The 23,564-nt window shown below is 37.1% G+C and overlaps 2 protein-coding genes across 2 annotated transcripts; one reads left to right on the top strand and one right to left on the bottom strand.

Moving 5' to 3' along the window:
• Positions 1 to 3,382: 3,382 nt before the first annotated feature.
• LOC112502178 (probable alpha,alpha-trehalose-phosphate synthase [UDP-forming] 7) lies at positions 3,383 to 13,177 on the top strand. The gene is made up of 4 exons (XM_025106019.1): positions 3,383 to 3,586; positions 3,833 to 5,887; positions 10,141 to 10,414; positions 12,547 to 13,177. Exons 2-4 carry the CDS (start codon positions 3,897 to 3,899, stop codon positions 12,856 to 12,858), a joined length of 2,577 nt encoding a protein of 858 aa, XP_024961787.1. The 5' UTR covers positions 3,383 to 3,586; positions 3,833 to 3,896; the 3' UTR covers positions 12,859 to 13,177.
• Positions 13,178 to 15,613: 2,436 nt separating this feature from the next.
• On the bottom strand, positions 15,614 to 21,347 carry LOC112502180 (ATP-dependent zinc metalloprotease FTSH 2, chloroplastic). Its single transcript, XM_025106020.1, has 5 exons — positions 21,279 to 21,347; positions 18,551 to 19,741; positions 17,821 to 18,134; positions 17,365 to 17,605; positions 15,614 to 16,107 (listed from the first exon to the last, which is right to left on the bottom strand). The coding sequence occupies exons 2-5, from the start codon at positions 19,727 to 19,729 to the stop codon at positions 15,766 to 15,768; spliced, it is 2,076 nt and encodes a 691-aa protein (XP_024961788.1). The 5' UTR covers positions 19,730 to 19,741; positions 21,279 to 21,347; the 3' UTR covers positions 15,614 to 15,765.
• Positions 21,348 to 23,564: the final 2,217 nt, after the last annotated feature.

Here is a 23,564-nt window from a genome sequence, read left to right on the forward strand (position 1 = left end):
GAGGAAGTTGATGAGTTCAAAGAAAAAAGAAATTGTTAAAATATTTTATGAGCATCTCATTTGCTTTTCTTTGTACTGCGGCATTAAACCCGTATTTCAATGTTATAGGTGTTGAAGCTTTAATTACACAAATATGTGTGTCATTTGGTTTAAATACGGCTATGGATAATTATTTTTCAATGGAAAAAAAGGTTTGTTTAATCATAATTTTCAAAATTTATTTGATCATTATAAACATTTTTATGGGGGAGGAAATCAACAACAAAACTCTTCAAGTCGTGAATTTGCGGGTTCTAGTTCTTCTAGTGGTCATCGCCAAAGTCGGAAAGAGTTGATGACTAATTTAATGAACAAGGTTTTAAATGAATCAAGTAAAAAAGTAGATCTGATAACGATTTAGGTGAACTAAGTATGTACGTGCATATTAACTTTATGGCTGCCAGGGCCGGCCCTGGCCATAGGCCTAAGAAGCGACGGCCCAGCACAGCAAATAGTCCAAGGACATACATTTTATAAAGCCCAGTATATATATAGGTTCAATTTTGGGTAGGCCTAAAAAAATATTACAAGACAATCGCAATCGTTGCTTCTCTCTCTCTCGTCCTCGACTCTCGGCCTCGCACTCTCGTAGCCCTCGCTCACTCGCTTGACGCACAAACAGTACGAACAAGTGAACAATGATTTTGTTCTGTTGATCGACAATTCTGCAGTTCTGTTGATTGTCTTCCGTGTTCGCATATTCAAACAAACAATCGTCGGCCTTGCCCTTAAATAAGGTAAACTTTTTCTTTCATGCGTTTTGTGTGATTTGACTTATTAGTGATCTCTCAATTCGTTCTTGAAGTATCCAGTATAGTAGTACTAATAAGTAATAAACATTCAATTCTTGGTGGGTTTGATCTTTGATGGGGTCTCAATTGTAGTTTTCAAGAGTTGATCTTTATTATTGATTGTTAGGGTTTCATTTGACATTTGTTGATGGGTTTGATTTGGATTTTGAGGATTGGTCTAGATTATTGACAGTTGGGGTTTAATCTGTTTCTCTCGAATTTCATGCTTTTGTTCACAGTATTGTTGTGATCTCCAAATTCAACTAAATTTCCAGCTGGGTGTTTCTTGAAATGAGTCTGGTTAGTGGTTACTCACTTCTGTTTGCAGACATTGCTATGGCCCAAATGTTTTGCAATTTCTAAGTAAAATCCATGAAATGAGTCTGGTTAGTGGTTACTCACTTGTTAGGTTGCTAAGAGTGGAAATCCTTGGACATCCATACATATTATGGAGTTCGCAAATAAAATGGACATGTTTCCACATGTCTTGCTTGCTTATAGGATTCTATTGACCGTACCGATCACCGTAGCATCTATGAAAAGAAGCTTTTCGAAGTTAAAGTTGTTGAAGTCATATCTACGGTCTACCGTGAGTCAAAAAAGATTGAACGGGTTAGCAATCTTGAGTATTGAGAGTAAGTTTTTAGCTAATATTTTAGTTATGACGAAGTGATAGATATTTTTGTCTCAAAAACACAAGAAGGCATTGTTTTAGGTGAATGGTGATGTATTTTATATTTTGTTACACGGGGTTTTGGTTTATGTCCCCCCCCCCCCGGTTGCATCATTTTGTTATATTTAAAACAAATTGGCGTGGGGATAAGCCGCCTAGATTGACTTGGTTCCAAACCCCTTCAAATAGTTTATTTTGGTTTTATATACACATGATATAAGGGGATTTTTTTTGGCTTTCCACCATGGGCATCCAAAATCTCAGAACCGGCCCTGATGGCGGCATGCCCTGCAAATGATGTTGAAGGTTTTGAAAAAAATTGATCTATTAGATTTTTGGAAACAAAAGCAACCTAAATTCCCGGTTTTGGCATGCATGACATGTGATATACCAACAGTCCAAGCTAGTACTGTAGCTTCAGAGTCCGCCTTTTCTCTTAGTGGCAAGATCATTTCGATACGTCGGACAAGACTAAGCCCAAAGTCCGTGGAGTGTTGCATCTGTTTGAAGGATTACTTGGATAACATTGATATAATTCAACACACAACATTGTTAGAGGTGAAGATTGAAGCGGTGGAAGAACACTTGGAAGAAAATGAAATTGCCATGAGATTAAGCACGCCGCCAACTACCGATACCGACAACACTTACTCACAATATAACGACGATGAGGAACTCGACATCGATGACCTTGATGACCTTGATGACCAAGAGGCTATTAGAAGAATTCAAGAGACCAGAACTCTTCAAATCAATCCGACATGGTTAACCGATGATGAATAAGTGTATTTTCAAATAATTTTACAATGTATTTTTGGATGACAATGTAATTTTAATTATAATAAAACACATTTCTAAAGTGTATTTGAGTGACCCACTTATGTATTAAAAATTCTATCATTAAAAATATTTTCAAAAATAAATATTTTTTAATTGTTGGGACCGGGACCGGCTCATCATAACCAGTTATACATAACCTTAACCGGGCTCACCATTTTCAACCAGGACCTGTTATGGCCGGCACTATTGAGGCCCGAGACCGGTTTTTGACCATCACTACTATGAATTAACATAAACAATTAATGCCCATTTATAGAAATGACAAAACCCAAGAGATTTTGTAAACGTCAAGGATAAATTTAGAATAAATAAAGTAAAAGGACGAAAATTGTTAATAGAGAAAAGAAAATCAATAATTAGTCTAAAACATTAATCTACATTTATCCATCTTCCTCATACGCTTTGTTGGGTAAATAAACCTTTTGCCACGCCATTAAAGTTCTCATAGACATAAAGACGCACCAAAGGTGTTTACAACACAACATTTATTGAATGTTATAAAGAATAAATTCCATTACAATATAATTAATTTTTATATTACGTTACAATTTCGAACAATCGGCTTTTGGAAAACCAACCTTCAAAACCTCTCACTTTGAGCCTTAAACAGATAAAAGTTCAAGTCGAACAACCATAGTTTAAAAGTTACAATTTCTGTAAAGATTGTATTCCACTAAACGCTTAAGCCATACAGACCATTATGTACTCGATCTGCTTCCCAGATCATGCATCTGGAACAAGGCAATACGGGCGAGCCTACGGATTGCCGGTTTCGCACAAACTTTTCAACCAAAAATTTGAACTTTTCCGGCTCGATATTTTTAGAACGTACATAAATTAATAATTAATTTTTTTTTAATTGTCTAAAATAAGAATTGATGGTAGATTGGTTGGTAGAAAACAATAACATATGGTGTTATTTTAGTCCACTATGGCATGGCATGACACCCTTTTTATAATGGAAGTGATTTCCCCCAAAATCATAACCAGAAAGCATTAACTTTTATTGGATTTAATGGGAATACGGAGTAGATTTATTTCATGAATATCCCATCCATCCCATATCCATATCACCTCTCTTTGTACATATTTCTACATCATTCATTCATATAAAACTCGCTTTATTGATGAACAAACCCTAGATGTTTTATCCATCATTCAACGCCTCAAACCCACAAACGCCCTGATTTCAAATCCTCAATTTCTGCCTCAAGATCCACTTTACTTCCCAAACCCACTTCAGGTCAGTCTCACAATTCAATTTTTCTACTGGCTTTGATTTCAATTGATTCGGGTCAAAGACACTGTTAGCTGTTTATCTTGCTCGTCTTTATGATCTGGGATCTTGTTTGTTTTCCGTCATCAAAGATACTGGTTGTTTCATTTCTCGTATTACTTGGCTTGATATATCATGCGATCCGATTGTCATTCAAACTTATTCCTTCTGTTTCTTCTTAAGGTGAAATCGATTGTGTGTTTTCTCTTGCAGGTGTTCACTGGAATTGGTTTCTTTTCCACAAAATTCTTTTGGGTTATTTAGGGGCTTTTGAAAGATGCAATCAAGGTCGTATACCAATCTTTTAGAGTTGGCTTCAGGGAATTTCCCTGTCATGGGTCGAGAAAGGGAGAAACGGAGGCTGCCGAGGATAATGACTGTTCCCGGAAGCATCACCGAGCTTGATGATGAGCAAGCTAGTAGTGTTGCATCTGATAATCCTTCTTCCCTTTCTATGGATAGAATGATTATTGTGGCTAATCAATTACCATTAAAGGCCAAAAGAAGACCTGATAATAAAGGTTGGAGTTTCACTTGGGATGATGATTCTTTGCTTTTGCGACTCAAAGATGGTTTTCCAGATGATATGGAAGTTCTATATGTTGGTTCCTTGAGTGTTGACGTTGATCCTATTGAACAAGATGATGTTGCTCAAGTTTTGTTGGATCGATTCGGATGTGTCCCAACCTTCCTTCCACCTAATCTAATGGAAAAGTATTATGATGGTTTCTGCAAAAAGCAGTTGTGGCCTCTTTTCCATTACATGTTGCCGTTTTCTGCTGATCATGGAGGGAGGTTTGATCGATCCATGTGGGAAGCGTATGTTGCAGCAAATAAGTTATTTTCCCAGAAAGTTATTGAAGTGATTAATCCAGAGGATGATTTCGTTTGGATTCATGATTATCATTTAATGGTCTTGCCTACTTTCTTAAGAAGGCGTTTTAATCGGTTGAGAATGGGTTTTTTTCTTCACAGTCCATTCCCTTCTTCCGAGATTTACAGGACACTTCCTGTTAGAGAAGAAATCCTCAAAGCTTTACTCAACTCTGACCTAATTGGTTTCCACACATTTGATTATGCTCGACATTTCCTTTCTTGTTGCAGCCGGATGTTTGGTTTGGAGTATCAATCAAAGAGGGGATACATAGGGTTAGATTATTATGGACGAACGGTTGGGATTAAGATAATGCCCGTCGGAATACATATGGGACAAATTGAGTCGGTGATGAAACTTGCTGATAAGGAGTGGAGAGTTGAGGAGCTCAAACAGCAATTTGAAGGGAAGACTGTGCTGCTTGGAGTTGATGATATGGATGTTTTTAAAGGTATCAATTTGAAGCTTTTAGCAATGGAACAAATGCTCAAGCTGCATCCATCATGGCAAGGCAGGGCTGTTCTTGTGCAAATTGCAAATCCCGCAAGAGGTAAAGGTGGGATAGATTTGGATGAAATACAGGTCGAGATCCAGGAAAGCTGCAAGCGAATTAATGATGAATTTGGTAAGCCGGGGTATCAGCCAATTGTTTATATAGACACGCCTCTTGGAATTGGTGAAAGGGTTGCTTATTACAGCGTAGCAGAGTGTGTTGTTGTCACTGCTGTACGGGATGGGATGAACTTGACTCCTTACGAATATATCGTTTGCCGGCATGGAGTTTCAGGATCAGAAGCGAATTCAGATCTTGGTGGTCCTAAAAAGAGCATGTTGGTTGTATCAGAGTTCATTGGGTGTTCTCCTTCCCTGAGCGGCGCAATTCGTGTCAACCCATGGAATGTTGAAGCAACTGCTGAGGCTATGAACGAGGCTGTATCTATGAGTGATCCTGAAAAACAATTGCGGCATGAGAAGCATTACCGTTATGTTAGTACCCATGATGTGGCCTATTGGTCTAGAAGCTTCTTGCAAGATATGGAAAGAACTTGTGCTGATCATTTTAGGAAAAGATGTTGGGGAATTGGTTTGGGATTTGGGTTCAGAGTTGTGTCTCTAGACCCTAATTTCAGGAAGCTTTCGATAGACGACATTGTGTCAGCTTACATAAAGGCTAAAAACAGGGCAATACTGTTGGACTATGATGGGACAGTAATGCCTCAAAATTCGATCATTAAGACACCAAGTAGAGAAGTTATCTCAATCATCAACAGACTTTCTGGAGATGCAAAGAATACGGTATTTATTGTTAGTGGAAGAGGTAGAGAAAGCTTAAGCAGGGCATTTTCTCCTTGCAGGAAACTTGGAATTGCAGCTGAACATGGCTACTTCATGAGGTGTGTTTCCTTGTTTACTTTGCACTTGTGTTTATAGTCATCCTTTTTGCACTTTATTGCAATTCCATCGAATAAGAGAGTGGCTTGAGCAACAGTTTCCCACTGTCATGTTTTTGGTTGTTTTTATGTTATTGGTAAAGTTGGATACAACAAAGCAGAACGAAATAATGGCTTAAGGTGACAAAATTGGACGAAAGTAATTTTGGATAAAAGGAGTGTTCTTGTTGGCTATTTCCCAACTCTTCTCTGCTTGTTGATTTCATCAAGAAAGTAAGTAATTATGGGATTCTTAATAACTTAGGAAATGATTTTTTTGACACAACGTAAGAGACCATGATGACAAGCGTAATTGTGTTTGACTTCTAATTCCCTTTTTTTCATTACCGGCCAACATTTATTGCTTATGTTTGTGTTAATTTTTTCCTTTTATGGTATGAGTACAAGATGTATGGTATCAATATTCGTTATCTTGTCTTGGAGTTCACTGTTGGCTTCTATGGTGCAAGTGAAAGATGAATGTCCAGAAAAAAACTGTGATCATTTTAACATTATTTCCCTGTCACCTTCCAATTCTCTTCGCTCGTTCTTATTTCTCAAGCTATTACATTAATCTAAAGGTTATCCCTTACTACTATTCACAAAAAGCAACCACGTTTACTGACGTAAGCGTAAGTGTTTGATCAAAAAGAAAGAAAAGGGTAATCAGTAATTGATGAGTTTCCTGAAAGATGAACTTCTTTTAGAAACCGAGTGTCTGGCCAGCTTGTGTGCATCTCGACTGATCCCACGAGGCCCTGAAGTTAGATGCTAGAAAACCTCCAGCGGCCCTTATGGGACTCGAACCGGTGACCAATGGGGAGCAAGCTTGATCAGTTGAGATACCCCCAAGGGTTCTGAAAGATGGACTTGTTGCATCAAGATATGTACTTGCCCAAAGTTTTATTGCCAAGTGTGGCTAGGGCAAAGGCCAGATGAGGAGATTTCAACATGCGAGTTTTAGATGGGTGTTTGGATGGAGTAGTCGGTAGGCGTTGGATGCTGCTTAGGCACGTGTGGTTCAAATTTAGAGTATATTGCCCCCCCCCCCCAAAAAAAATTATTTTATCGGGTTGATATGATGCAAACCGTAACACTACAACGAGAGATGAGGCAACAAGAGAGGCGGAGACATTTGGATTCATGAGTCTTCTGCTATAGTTCTTTTCAAGCCAGAATTAAGCTTCGTCTTTGACTTCAATTATTCAACCACAAAGGATTTTAATTCTTTTTGTCTCTTCCTGTTTTTTCCCTTCCAAATGCTATGTTCTCCTTTTCTTTGTTTTGCCTTCACATATAAGATTGTTGTTTGAAATTTGTTATGATAGTATTTCTTGATGGTTCCATTTCTTTTTTTATGAATTATCTACTTGATTCACATTGAGTGCCGGAAGGATTTATACTTTTTGAGATACACATGCAAAATAGCATAAAGGAGTATGCTGCAATGTATCCGACCTGATGCTTGATTTGAGGAGGCATTAGGGTAATAGAGCAAGGGAGGAAGAACGGAAGTAGCTTCGTCACCAGTTCCTTAAAAGTAGACTTTTTCCAAATTGGTGGATTTCTAGGCCTTCTTGTAAACCTAATTGGGCACTTCCAATTATGTAAGTCAATAGGTCAAACCATGCTCAAAGGTAGGGCATTTCTCATATTTATAGAAATATCTGTACCATAAATAATTTTATATCCAATTATTGCTCTTGTTAAGAAAAATGCTAAAAATATACGTTACCAATGGGAGCAAACCCAAGACCTAACGAGTTGAGCTACTCCCAGGGGTTTCCTCACAAAGGACATAACTCATAGAACTAGCAGCAATAGAACAAGGGTTGCAAAACCGGTAGTTGCCAAATTTTATTTTTCAATTAAGAATCTATTTGATTGCATAGTACATTTGGTATTGCGTAATGTACAACAATGCCACTACCACGCCCACGTATGTTTCACTTAAAAAACAAGCCGTTGGGGATGGGAGCTAATACTGCTGCATGCATTCATTGCATAAGCAGCCCAGCAAGAGCAACATTTTTTTAAGCCCATGACATATGGTTGATAAAATTGGTGACAGTATATGGATTAAGTTGGTGATCAAAAACTACAAATTGGTGCTAAGAAATAAACCTACAAAATGAAAAACCGATAAAGCTGCATTATTTTTGTCTAATGCTTATGCATGATGCATAATCTAGTGCATACATCCCCTTTCTTTAAAGTTTTAGTTTCAAAATACTTTAGTTCTTAAGTTTGGCAAAGCAAACCTCTATCTTGCAAGGAAGGTACTTGTGTGGAAGTTTCTGGTCTTTTTGTAACAAATGAAAATCTCGACCTATATGTGGAATGGGGTAAGGTTTGGTGGTCTTTGCCATCATCCATTTGAATTTCAAAATCTTCAGAATTTCTTCAACTTTCAAATTAAATACAAATCTATATGGACATTGTAGCTTTTTGGGAGTTGAGACTTCCCCAGCAACGAGTTAATTTATTTTGATTTTTGTGCCTCATCTTTTAGAGAATATAAAATGCACATACTTCTGCAAATGTTTTACTTCCGACACATGAGACTCTTCATACCAGTTGTTCCGAATCTTTCCAGGTTTCTTAAGCCAATAGTTTCTCGATACTACAACAAGAAGAAAGGAAATGCCAACAAAATAATATTAGTTTCCTTCTTCTTTCTCGTGATGTATATATGACATTCTGTAATGGCTTTCGAATATAAATCAAGCTTTTGTTTTCTTTATGACAGTGATCAATATTTTAGTAAAGTAAAGATCCTGGCTTTTCAATCTTTCTAAATCCTAACTACTATTTGATGAGAATTGTGTTGCGGGGAGTTAATCTTTTACAAGAATTAGCCTGGGAACAGACAGTGGGTTGTGTTAATTTAAAGAGCAAGTATGATTTTACATATTAGTGTTTTCGATGACTTGACCTCTGATAGGAATTTTTTGGAGACATGGGATTAGGATAGCAAAATAGGGGTGGGGATCTGTAGATAGCATAGATGGGAGGAAGGGAGCTAGAGAGGTAGAGGGTGGGGGATATGGTTAGTGAGTCGTTGGTTAGGTTAGAATAAGGGTGTGCAGTTTCTTTACCTTGCTTATGTTTTTTCTGAACCTATGTATACTTGTATGTTATTCCTTACTTGTAACTAGCTTTTCAAATTTATCTTATATGCAATTCTCTCTTTCGCATATTTTTCACAAGCCAGGGGTCTTCATGGAAACAGCCCGCTCTACTCTCGAGGTAGAGATTGGATTTGCATACATCTTACCCCTCTTAGACCCCACCTCCGGGTGGGATATACTGGGCTTGTTTGATTTGGTTCCTTCTAAGAATCATAAGAGCAATTCTCTTCCCCAAATTGATCAAGTGCTATACGACCATAATTTTATTCATGCTGCTACATAGGTAAGCATGTAGAAGTGGAATGCAATGTCCTACTATGATTTCCGCTCTTTATTAGAGACCAAGAACATATTTGTTCAATATTAGACGTAAATAAAACTTCACTGGTGGGGTTCATTGCAAGTAATTTGGCAGGATTTAGAAACTACATTGATTTATTTCTTTAAGCAAATACTATCACACGTACTTAAAAGATCATATTGCGTTTTTAATTAACTTAATATGCTTTCTTGTACTGCTACAATCTGATAAAGTCAAGAGTGTTCAACCATCTTTTCTTTATTTATTTTTAGATTGTTTGTAGGAGAACCTGTTAGTAGAATAAAGTTCATAGGGTTCTAGGGGGTAACTCAATTGGCACGCTTCTGTATTTCTTAGCCATATTATCTTCTTTATTTAATATTTAGATTAAACTGTACACAGCTCTGAAGGGCAAATTGCATGAAAATGCAATGTACTTTGGTCCGATTCTTATCTTGTGTAATGTACTTTGGAAACCTTCACTTTGGCACCTCATTTGTAATATCTCAAACATTTAGATTAAAGTATGTTCCATAAAATAGGAATCAGACTAAAGTACGCTGCATTTTCATGCATTCTCAGATGTAAACTATGTACCTAAATGTTTGAGATGTCACATCTGAGGTACCAAAATGAAGGTTCTAAAAATACTTTACACAGAATAGGAATCATACCAATTTACGTTGCATTTTCATGCAATTTTCCCCAGATTTCAATGTCCATTCCATTGTTAGTTTTATTCATTTACTGCATGCCATGAGTCATGACAAATGTGTGTTTTTCAGGTGGTCTCAAGACGCTGCATGGGAAACCTGTGGTCAGAGTACTGATTTTGGATGGATGCAAATGGCTGAGCCTGTGATGAAACTGTATACAGAGTCGACTGATGGTTCTTCTATCGAAACCAAAGAAAGTGCATTAGTATGGCAGTATCGAGATGCAGATCCAGGCTTTGGATTCGCTCAGGCTAAGGAAATGTTAGATCATCTCGAGAGCGTCTTAGCAAATGAACCTGTCGCTGTCAAGAGTGGTCAATATATCGTTGAAGTCAAGCCTCAGGTATGTCCTTCCTTGTCTTCAACTCGAATGTCATATTTTTCCTTTTCTTAGTCGGCATTTTTCTAAAAATCAAATCATATGATAAATCCAAACCAAACAAGCTCAATATATCCCACCCGAACGTGGGGTCTGGCAAGGGTGGGACGTACCACGCGGACCTGACCTTTACCTTAAAGTTTGCACCCAAAGAAATGAAACAAGAAAATACCAGGAGGTCCCAGGTTCAAATCCAAGGAGGAATAAAAATCCTTTTGTGGCCACGGAGGTTCAAATGCGGTGACTCCGGGCTATCTGCAAAGCAGATGGTCGCCTTGGGATTAGTCGGCTCGCATAGCGGATTGGATATCCAGGTTAATCAAAAAAAAAATTAAGGATTTTTTTTCTATCGTTGCTTTTTATTTTTGTGTTCAATATCTTATGGAGATGAGTTTATCTTTGCCGGTATTTGACAAAAACTCATAAAAACAACTTATTAAGCATCCGAAACGATTTATTAATGTGAATATCTTAAAATTCAAGGGTTACAAGTTATTATAGTAATATAGTCTATATACAACTTCTCAAAATTCCATCAAATTAATTGATAATCAACTGATAAACTCCATAGATTCACCTTATTTCCTAAAAAATCTAAATTATCTTAAATATAATTAATTTATAATCAAACATATTATATAGAAAGCAGATATTTTATTCTCTAAAAATTAATTCCCTTATCCATTTTTTCAAATATTTAACTGGGTTTTTAAAATTTTAATCATGGTAATTCACATCTGAGTATATTTATACTAATTATCTTTACTGTAATATAAAACATTTACTTCATGTTCATAAAATCTCTTAAAATTTAAGTTTACAACTTATTACAACATAAATACAACTTTTTAAAAGGTCCACATTCTCCATAAAATTTACTGCAAGCCGATCGATAAGCACTGACCCTACTAATACGACAGCATAGTCCATAAAACAGATAACCAACCTGAGACTCGCATTCTCTCAAAACCACACAAACCATAAAATAAATCGAGAGGGACAGATAAGAGAACAAAACATGAATCAAGATTGAGGGTTCAAGTTCTCAACGTAAGAATCGAGATGTATTGCATTGCATGCATACACTTCTAGTAATTGTATATGATTATATATAATTAAATCAAGGGGCTAGTTTTGTGCTATTGATAAGGTTATTCCTTGTGGTTAGGAAGTCATGAATTTGAGTCATAAGAGCGACTTTTTTACCTGTCATGGTTCTTTCCTTTTTGATCGCACTTTTGCACGAAAGAGCTGCTATAGCCTTCGGGGTAGAGGACAGGCCGACGTACATCTTACACCCCCATACTCTACTCAAGGGGTACTAAACAGGCATGGACCCAGAATTTTTTTCAAATGGTGGCACCATTTGACTATAAGAAAAAATATAGGGAATTTTTTTCAAACGGTGGCACCATTTGACTAAGAAAATGACACTAACAGAATCCGAACTTGGATCTGGGGTGGAATAAAAGCCTTACAAACCAACTCTACCAAATAAAACTTGTTCCCATTGTAGTTTTAAAATACATATGGTGGCACACAACAAATAGTCAAATACGGTTGCACCTTTCACAAACCTAAATTTTTTTACCCATTGACGGACGAATAAAACGGTGGCACGTGCCACTGTAACCACTATACTAGGTCCGTCCCTGCTACTAAGGACTGAGTGGGGTCCATGCACCCGCTCACTTGATTATTGCAAAGCAAAAAAGAATTAGATGTCTTGAAGGTGCACCTCCTTATAAGAGGGATCTTGGGTTCAATCCTAACCTGCGACAAATATTTAGTTTTTTGGTTCAAAACTGAAACCAATAACTTCTATTCTTACTCTAATCACTTTCATAAACCCCTAAATCAAATTTATTAACACGTTGAATACTCTATTAATACCAACTTTCTAATCACTTTGCGGGCCATTGAACCACCTTAAAGGTGCATCGGCTAAAGAAAGTTCTTGGGTCTACCACTAACTCTACTTTCGAGTGGGATATATTGGATTCATTTGGTTTGGCTTCAAAGTGACATTTTCTTTTGTGGAATGAAGGTTTGTAACTTGTTTATTTATTTATTTTTATTCTGTTGTATGTTTCCAGGAAGCCAGTAAAGGTCTGGTAGCAGAGAAGATCTTCACATCAATGGCTGAAAAAGGGAAACAAGCCGATTTCGTTCTTTGCATTGGTGACGACAGATCTGATGAAGATATGTTTGAAATCATCGGAAATGCACTCTCAAGAAACATGCTTTCCGTGAATACCACCGTGTTTGCCTGCACGGTTGGACAGAAGCCTAGCAAAGCCAAATACTACCTGGATGACACCAGTGAAGTTATTCTAATGCTTGAAAATCTTGCCGAAGCCACCGACACTCCGGTCACATCCGACGATGAAAACGACGGTTCCCCTTAAAAACTTGTTATCTCATAAATGTCCTCTTTTTATTGATGAAAAATTCAATGTTGCTGGTAAAAGTACATTATTCTTACTTAGGTCAGTAGAGTTTTAGGGTTTAAGGGCAAGGCTTGGTGTATTTAGTAAGGTTGTTGACTTTTTGACCAGAAGGTCATAGGTTTGAGTCAACTGAGATTCCTTGGTGCACCTAGGTTACCCATTTTTTAAGCTTCTTTTTCTTTTGGTGTTCATTCTTCCAATCTTTATAAAGATGGAAATATTAGTCTTGTTTGTTTTTGAACAAATGTTATAGCAATTTGAAGTTGGTTGCAAAAACAGAGGAAAATGTGCAGATTTGTCGCTTTATCTATTCGGAACTTTCGTAGTTTACAGATCCTACATCTGTGTGGGATATACTAAAACTTTAGTAGTCTACTAATCATACGTCTGTGTGGGATATACGGGGTTCGTTTTTCTTGTGTTTGTCGTATCTGTAAATTCATTCGTTGCGGGATGGGGAGGGGTTAGTTTTATAGATTGCTGAGTCTCTTATGGATCTTTCATTTTCTAAGATCCAATTGTATACTAGGCATTGTAATGGGTTATTTGTCCTTAAGTTTGAGGCACCCCCACCCACAACCTAGTATTTTGAAGGAGTAAGAGGTTGTTTGATAGTTGCTAAATGGTTTGGTGCAGAATGATTAAATGGTCAGAATGATTAAGAGACTCTCATGATATAGTGCAAAATGAAATATAATTGTTTGGTAATTGTGTATAATGAAATTAGGGTTCTTAATGGTTAAGGGAGACATATGATACAAAATCATCCGGAGGGTTTTAGAACCATTAAAAGACAATTTTTTTTTTTTGCCTAACAAAATTCACCTCTTAACAATTGAAAGGTTGCCTCTTAATGGAACTATTAAAATGTATATAGATTTTACCTTTTTTTAGAAAATATCTGACTAAAAAGATGAAGTAAACATATTTAGAAAGCACAAGTATATGTTGCATATATGCAAAAAAAGACGGGAGTTATAAATAATGCAAATATCCTTCCTAAATGACGAGACTTTCTATTTTAATAAAAGAAACCGGCAACCTATCTGAAGACCCTCTACCCTCTCGTCATCTGTCGTACTTGCAATTCCTTCTTTTGAAGATGGGGATGGGGTTGTTCTCGCTATTGAAATTGCACCAAATATTTTCAACCAAAACCTCCCTCCATTGCTATAACCTAAGGTGGGTGTTGTTTACCAATCAGTAATCAGGTAACCGCTTGCTACCTCATTGGCTAAGTATGGCAAAGATCGAGAATCTTACCCGGTGAGGACATGACTCTTACCTAGTTAGCATCTACCATCTAAGAGACGCCAACCAACAATTTTACTAATGCCATTTTGATGGCCTAGAATCTTACCTGATAAGGTAAGTACATGTGGTGATGGCCTAGAATCTTACCTGATAAGGTAAGTACATGTGGTGATGGCCTAGAATCTTACCTAATAAGGTAAGTGATGTGGTGACTCCTAATAATAGTCCCTAACATTCACCTCTCTCTTCGTCTCCGTCCGCTATTAGAGCAGTTAATCCCGTCAACAAATAATATATGCTAAGGTGCACTCTCCTAGATTGCTTTACACATTTCTTCCAAAACCACTGCAAATTTTTTTTTTAGCTTAGGGGCCGTTTACCTAAATGCTTACCCGGTAAACACTTACTGTTATGAGTCAATACTATAATTTATTTTACCGGGTAAGATTGTACTACATCAAAATAGTATCATATGCAACAATTTACCCGCTAAGCACTTACCCGGGTAAAAGTCATCACCCTCACTTACTGAGCAAGACTCTCTATCTTCGTCATTACTCTTATCGGGCCAGATTTATGACCCTTGCCATGTTCATCCGATAAGAAAAATTACCCGATAAACACTTTCCAGGTAAGCGTTTAATAAACGACCCCTTAGTAAATAGTCCTGTCTCTATAGGAAATACTATTTTTGTTCGAAAATTGTGTGACCATAACACATAACGAAATTTTATGCTAAATATATTTTAACGAGTTAAAAAGATTAAAAAATGTAGTATTTTTTGAATTTGGAGAAATCTCCCCTCTCCAATAAGGTTAGATGTATTATAACCTTTTATGAAGTTTTTTTTTTTTTTTTTGAGATTGTATTAAATTTATAAAATATTTTAATAATATAATTAATGTTACAATAATGTAAAATATAATACTTGTTAAAGTTGGATTTAACTTTTTTTTTTAAGATTTTGATTTTAGATAAATCTATTTTAATAAAATTATAGGATACCAGAGGGAGTGTATTTTATGTATGCAAATGAGTTTTAACAAATCAACAAGGTAAAACCCAATCACAATATGATCCAACCACTTAAGACTCACCTTCATATGTCACCAATTGGGTCACTGACATTTTTTTTATTAAACTGTATATAGCGAGCCGACTAATCCCAGGACGACCACCTGCTTTACAGGTAGCCCGGAGTCACCACTTTTAAACCTCCGTGGCCACAAGGAGATTTTTATTCCTCCTTGGATTTGAATTTGAGACCTCCAAGCACTTTGACCTTTGGAGCCCAAGCTCAAACCAATCAAACACCACCTTTGTGGTTGGTCACTGGGATTTTTCTGTCTGTTATCTTGAGATTCATGATTTTAGTCGATATACACGTCCAAACGGACTCAAAAACTCGTGGTTAAAAAAAAAAGAAAAAAGAAAAAAAAGAGAATCACCCTCCCCAAGTAAACAAGACCATATACATTAGGCAGAAGCAGTAGCCATCTTTTCTATGTATCAAATACTTCTAGTTGAAATATTACACTTTACCACCAAATACCCAAAAAAGAACCATGATCAAGAATTTATAATACATACCACAGTGGATTTAATGTTAACTATACACTTACTGGGCTTGGGGCAGCAGGAACAACCCGATTTTCGACAGGAATTTCGGTAAATTCAGATAAGATTGCTCGAAACTCATCACCGCTCATTGTTTCTTTCTCGAGAAGGACCTCCACGATCTTGTCCATGGCTTCACGATTGCTTCGGATTTGACTCAATGCAATCTCATATGCACTGTCTGAAAGCTTCTTGATGGCAGTATCAATGTCTTCGGCTAGCTTTTCAGACATCGAGTTTCTTGCCATCATTCTCATAATAACATCTTGACTTTGACCAGATCCATCCATAAGTGACCATGGGCCGATTTCCGACATGCCAAATGTAACCACCATCTGCATAGAAATAAATTAACCCGGAGATTACCTTCCATTTGGGCACAAACAAATACATCAATTGATCGGGCCTTAGGCTGCGTCTGGTATGCCGGATAGGATGAGATAGTATAAAAACTTCTTTTCTCATGTTTGGCACGATATTATATTGGGACCTGAATGGTACAAAAATGCATTTTTTCTATCCCACCCAAATAGGTGAAACAAAAATCAAGATATGGAACATGATTGATAAGTTACTAATCTACTCATATCAAATTAAAATCCTAAAAAAACTTCGAGAATTTTTTCACCCAATTACCTCACTCTCACCCATCCAGTCCCGTCCCATCCCATCCTGAACAGTCCTGTCTGTGTACAAAACATACACACCCTACTAGATAATTCCGAGCCACAACAAGACCTACTTGAATACGTGTCCTACAGTCTACCACCAGCAACAACTATTAGTCATCGATCAATCTGGGCTTGCTACTCTACAGCAGTATTACGAGATTTGCATCTAGTGCGTTTGTAAGGTATGAGTAAGGTTGTTTGGCGGATGCTGAATGATTAAGTGGCTCTGTATGAACTAGAGCAGAATGAAAATGGTTGTTTGGTAAGTGTTCTGAATGACATAAAAGTACCATTTAACCCTTTAGTCCACAAAATTACCCCTTCTTCGTCATCAGTGAAGAGTATCGTGGACATTTTAACAAGAGAACACTTTTAATGAACTACAAACCAAACGAAACAAGACCAATATATCCCACCCAAAGGCAGGGTCTTTGGGGCTGGTGATGAGATGTAAGCAGGCTGGACCTCCACCCCAAAGAGCAGAACGGTTTTGTCCGTGAAGACCCCTGGCTACTTTCATTAAACTACGTCCTAGTCATGTTTTGATGCCTTTCTTAAGCCTTCTATATCTTTACTTCTAGTTGGGTAGAATTGATATCAGCTAAATTTAGAAGGGTTGATAAGTTGGTTGAGTCCACATCCATAAAATGGTCGGTGGTTTAGTCCCTGCATTGCAGGTTAAAAAAAAAAACTAAACTGACCCAGTAAATTCCATTCGAAAGTAATAAGGTCTTTTGTTGTTTGATGTACACAAACCTGACCTTTACATTTGTTGCAGGTTGTACTAGTTAAATTGCCAAGACTCATTCACTAGAAAGTTTTTATCCTTTCTTCAAAATATTATGATGTGCAAAGCATATAGATGGAAGGCAAGATTCCTATGTTACACACGAGTTGGTGAAAAGAAGTTTGGTGATTTACCTGCTTGGCCAGGCCTGTGATCTGCTGTAGATCACCAGCTGCACCAGTAGTTACCTCAGGCTCACCAAAGATCACTTCTTCAGCAGCTCTTCCACCAAGTCCACCAACAATTCTTGCAAATAGTTGCTGCCTGGAGATCAACGTAGGGTCGTCTGCAGGAATGAACCAGGTCAACCCTCTTGCTTGACCACGTGGGACTAGGGTCACCTTTTGGACAGCATCATGCCCTGGCGTTAGAGTTCTGCATCAGAGACAACACACCACATTTGATTTCAATTTGACATTGGGTAACTTAGTAATTTACCAATCTTGTTTGATTTCCGTAATTTTTGTTTCACTTAATATGGAAAATACCACATAGTTGATACGGTAGTCAGGAACTGGCAAAGCACAAGAATGTGGAACATTTAACTTGTAAATCAAGAACTTCTTGAACTAATAAGAATCTATACGTACCCGCAAATGGCATGGCCCACCTCATGGTATGCTACAAGACTTTTGCTTTTCCCATCTGTCATAACTGTTCCTTCCATTCCGGCCACGATTCTGTCAATGGAATCATCAATTTCTTTGGGTGATATTGCAGTCCTTGCACGGCGACCAGCCAATATAGCTGCTTCATTTAAAAGATTTGCAAGATCCGCTCCACTAAATCCAGGTGTTCTCATGGCAATCACCTCAAGAGACACATCTTTTTCAAACTTCTTATTGCCGGCATGAACCTTCAAGATCTCTGTCCTTCCTCGAACATCTGGAACATCAACGGATACCTGAAACCATTTTTCTAAAGTTCAATAACTTCCATATGAGACAAAAATACAGTTCTTATTTGTAACCGTGGGTGTCCGGGCCAGCTTACGAGCACCTCAACTAATCCCATGGGGCCCTGAAGTTCTGGTGACCCTGAGGGGACTTGAATTGGTGACCTTTGGGGAACAAACCCAAGATCCTACCAGTTGAACTACCCCTCAGGGTTCAACAAAAAATATAGTTTTTTTGTAACCGTGGGTGTCAATGGAAACTTGTTGCCTAATCCCATGGGGTCCTGAAGTTAACCATTAGGCAAACTCTCCAGTGGCACTGAGGGGACTTCAACCAGTAAACCTCTGGAGAGCAACCAAAGATCTTACCAGTTGAACTACCCCTCACGGTTCAGCAAAAATCAGTTTATAATAATGTAATGTACCTGTCTATCGAATCGCCCTGGTCTCAATAAAGCAGAGTCCAGAATGTCTGCACGGTTGGTAGCTGCAACTACAATAATACCAGTGTTTCCTTCAAAGCCATCCATTTCTGTCAAAAGCTGGTTCAGGGTTTGTTCTCTTTCATCATTCCCCCCTCCAATACCAGTCCCTCTTTGCCGCCCAACAGCATCAATTTCATCAACAAATACAATACAAGGGGCATTCTCCTTGGCCTTTTTGAAAAGATCTCGAACTCTTGAGGCACCAACACCAACAAACATCTCAACAAACTCTGAACCTGAAATAGAGAAAAATGGAACACCTGCTTCACCAGCAATGGCCTTAGCTAGTAGTGTTTTTCCGGTTCCTGGAGGACCAACAAGAAGAACACCCTTTGGAATCCGAGCACCAACAGCAGTGAACCTCTCTGGCTTCTTCAGAAACTCCACGACCTCCATGAAATCCTGCTTTGCTTCGTCTACACCAGCAACATCATCAAAGGTCACACCAGTGTTTGGTTCCATTTGAAATTTCGCTTTCGATTGACCAAAGGCAAGGGGATTCCCGGGCCCACCAGGACCTCCCATTCCACCATTGGAACGCCTTGATAAAAGAAATAGACCCCCAATCAATATCATAGGGAATGCCAGATTCCCAATTAAATTGAACAGAAAAGAACCCGAATCCTCTTGAGCATTGTGTGCTGCAAAGTCGATATTCTTCTCCCTAAACTTCTGAAGAAGTTCCTGGCTGAGACCTGGGAGTTGCACTCGAACTCTCTGCACTCTATTACCCAACTCAGGAGAAACAGCCTCTACAATTGCTATGGTTCCATTTTCAAATAAATCGACTTTGTTAACCCTGTCCTTGTCTAAGTACTCCAAAAATCTAGAATAAGACATTCTTGAGTTAGAAACTCCTTGTTCATCCGCATAAGCTTTCCCACTGCCTAGCAAAGCAGGTGCTGCAAGTCCCGCATTTCCAAGCAACAACTTCAAGAACCCTCTTCTTCCTTCATGCTGCTTCTTGTCAAGAGATGCTGTTACAACTCCTAATTTTGGAACCTTATGAAGAGATGGAAGGCTAGGGGAAAGGTAAAATTGCTTGCCATGAAGTTCCTTGCATATGTCCCTTTTAGCGGATAGACCATTTCCAACAATACATGCGGACGATGCAGCCATTGTAGAGAACTCCTGAAACAAATATTTTACCATGAAAATATGTCAGAGAAATTATAAACTAGAATGTAACAAACTCTACATTTGAAAGTGCACAACAACTTGCAGCATTTTAGTCAATCATGAAGGATATTAACAAAATAAGCCTCACTTGTCCAAAGATTAGTTACTCACTCTAATACATGTGTTCTCATGCTAAATGTCAAAAAAGATGAAAAGTAAAAATTCAAATGAGCATCCAGAGAACACAAGTGATTGCAAGAATGGTTGCAACAAATATCATAATCAAAGCATGATGATCAGCATGGTATATTACTCTAATGTATGCACCATTACCCTAAATGTCAAAGATGAAAAGCCCAATTTAACAAAGCATCTGAAAACCATAAGCTATTGCAAGTTTGCGAAGGACTTCTTGACTTATATCTCATTACCCCCCCACCCCACCCATTTAATATTTTTTACATTCTTTGATGTCCATTACAAGAGGGCCAGGAAAATAAGATGTAATCATGTAAATGTTAAGGTAGATGGCTAGATGCCTACACAGACCCAGAACTTATTGGAAAATTACATTAAACCTAACCTTTAATCTGTGCTGAATAGAACCTTGTATCTCATTCAAGTAAAATGCCTGTCACCCTTTACAGATAGAGTCAAGAGCTAATGGAATTGGGGATATTTAATGCACATGACCTTGGTATTGTGATTGACTACTACCTTTCTCCCACCTAATAGGTATCTTCTAGCTGCTATAGCTAACGATTTTGTGTTCATCTCATGTCTCTCCAAATCATTTTCGCAACGGGGGTTTTCACAGGAACAAGCTCTCCAACCCTTGGGGGTAGAAGAATTGTATGCATACATCCTACCCCCATACCCTATTTGAGTGGGATACCCTATTTGAGTGGGATACACGGGGTTCGTTTAATTTGGTTTAGTAATACATATATTAGGCCAACATGCTCCTGTAATCCTGTTTGTAGTAGTTAGCAGAGTGTTAGGTATTTATTGATTTTCTTCTCAAAACTTTTGAAGGTTGGTCATGGTGACCTTGAAAGAAAGAATTACTAATATAGTGAGACCAATGAAAGAGCTATTTTCCTTCCACCCCATTGCATTTAACTAAATACGGACCATTAATCAAATATCTACTATACCCTCCAATCATGTCTACTACCCCATCCAATATTTGATAAAATAAGGGAATCATGTTAGCAAAAACTAGCATCAATAATTTGCAACAAAACAGCAATAGAGATTAGGGTAACAATAGCTAGGCAATTTTCCAAAAAAATGGATCTCTGCAATTTTCATTGAACATCCAAAAACGAAAATCGCTGCTATTTTCTTGTGACTTGGGAAGTATATCAACACTGAGGAGATTCTTTAGGGTTGAATAAGCAAAGCCAAGCTATGAAACACCAAAAAGAACAGAAAAAAGCGCATGCCCAATATGTGCAACATACATGGTAATCACAAAAGAAGAATGATGCCTAAATCGAGTAAGATTAAACTGAAAAAGGAAGAGAGTATCAACAGAGAGTAGTACCTTGTTCTCAGAGGAAAACGGAAGATGATTTGGGAGAGAAGATGAAGGAGATCGAGTGGTATAAGAGGATAGGAATGTGGTTTGGAATGATATACGTGTTCTTCTACGGATGTTTAAATTTATCTTCGAAATTGTCCCTTTTTTTGCTTTCAATTATCTCACGCCTCTCGTCTTTCTTCTATTTCGGAAATAATGGTTTCTATTCACAATCATGACACTTACGAAGGGGTAAATAATTTATTAACTTATTTCAGTGTGGTATCGGTAATAAACATTTTTGAGTGTTTGGATAAACAACTTATATCGATGTCAAACCGGTAATAAGAAGTTTTTTAAAAAGTTAAACATTTATTACTTGTAATAAGCTGATAAATGTTTTGGTAGAAAAACATAAGTTGTTTCAAATAAGCAATCTCAAAAACCCCCTTAATAAAAATCTTAAATATTTTATAGATGGATAATTAATATAAACTTATAAACCAGTTTTTATATGTTATTTATGTGAAAATGCAACTCTTTTAAAAATATGAAAATTAGTTTGTAAACTTGTATTAATTTTTGGGTTTGTAAAAGAAATGGACCCTGTTATGATAAACATGGGATCACATGAACTCTTTTACCATGAAAACCTCTTGTTTCTGTTGAATGACTTTGACTATTTGATCTGACACCTCATAACAACACAGACGTAGAATAACATGGTGGAACTTCAATGCCATTTATGTAGGTGGATGCAAAGCTTAACATACCTCAAACACCTATGTTTTTTGAATCCAATCGTAGATGTTATGCCAGTAATACCCCTGTTCTTTTTTCTTGCTTAGAGTCGGACTAAGAGGTCAATGTTACTGTTTTAGGTGAGAAGTCTTGATGTTCTCACTATAATTTCTAGTAAGTGGTCACTAGGTCATGGTTTAAGATATTGTGGTGGTACCCTATTGGGTTGTATACGAAGCTAGTAGCCTACAATGGTACTATATTGATTCACATATGGGGTTAGATCTTGCAGTGGTGCTCATGGGAGTCGTATACGGAGAGCGATGACTTTTGTGGTGAATTCATCTAGAGAACGAGTAGAAATCTTGGTTGCCCTCAGGGCTTGTAGTGGTATTCATTAGAGTAGTATACAGAACTTGGGTCTTGCGGTGGTACTTGGTAGAATCGTATACGAAGCCCAACAACCTTGAGAGAAACTCGGTAACGTTGTTGAATGACTTACTTTGTGTTTCACTACGATCAATGGAAACAGGTCTCCCCCGTTACCGAAATATGTTGTTTTGGGTATTGAGATTTATCCATGTTTTTAATGACATTTTTGAGTATGGAGTATTTTCCATAATTTGTGATTTTGGGTATTGATTTATACCCATATTTTGGCATTTTGAATAATAGAGATTTATCTATATTTTTGTAATTGAATATTTAAATTTTATTCGTATTCCGTGTGAGTATTCGATTTTGGTTTCATGTTAAAAGGGGTGTTTTGATTAATAAGTTTTCATCACGAAAATGGTGGGTTTTGAGAAAGAGGTTGCTTTTGTACTATATACATTTCATTTTGGGAATTTTGATTTAAATAAAATCTTTTCAGTTTTAACGTCTTATATTAAAGATAAAAACTGTTTGAACTCACTAGACGTTAAGTCTAAACTTTTTTATTTGTTGGCATGTGCATCAGGTCCTCGTCAGAAAATGATACTACTAGCAACACTATGAAGAGTTGAGTACTAGTTAGAAGCACAAAAAAAAGTTAGCTATTCGAGGACGTCTTCCGTATATTGGAGATAGTGACTATAGTTTCATCTCAGTAACATTCGTCCCTAATATAGACCTTGTGTAAGGTTTGGATTATTATTCCTCATTTAACATTTTTTTTTTTTAAATTAGTCGTTTTTTCCAAATTTGAAGGTGTTACATAATTAAAGAGGTGTGTTTTCAATGTGATTATGTAACGTTGAAAAAAATAGTGTTTTGATGTGTTTATATTGTTTTAACTTGTAATAATCAACTAATAAGTTGTTTAAACATTAAAAAATTGTTTAATTAAGGAAGTAACAAATAAAAATACATTTTTACACATTGTTACAGTATTTGAAATTTGAAATATGAATTTTTTTATGTATTATATTCTTACAAATTATATTATTAATATCTGGCTAATTAATTTTATTTCAATTGGTATGAAAACTGATCAAAAATGATATTTAACCACTAAATGTTATAAAGCATTTGACAAAAAATTTTAAAAACCACTTTTTATGCGTAAAGTACTGTTTGTTAATACAT

The sequence above is a fragment of the Cynara cardunculus genome, unplaced genomic scaffold (assembly GCF_001531365.2).
Source record: "Cynara cardunculus var. scolymus isolate 2C unplaced genomic scaffold, CcrdV1 Un_Scaffold_1013, whole genome shotgun sequence".
Lineage (NCBI taxonomy): Eukaryota > Viridiplantae > Streptophyta > Magnoliopsida > Asterales > Asteraceae > Cynara > Cynara cardunculus.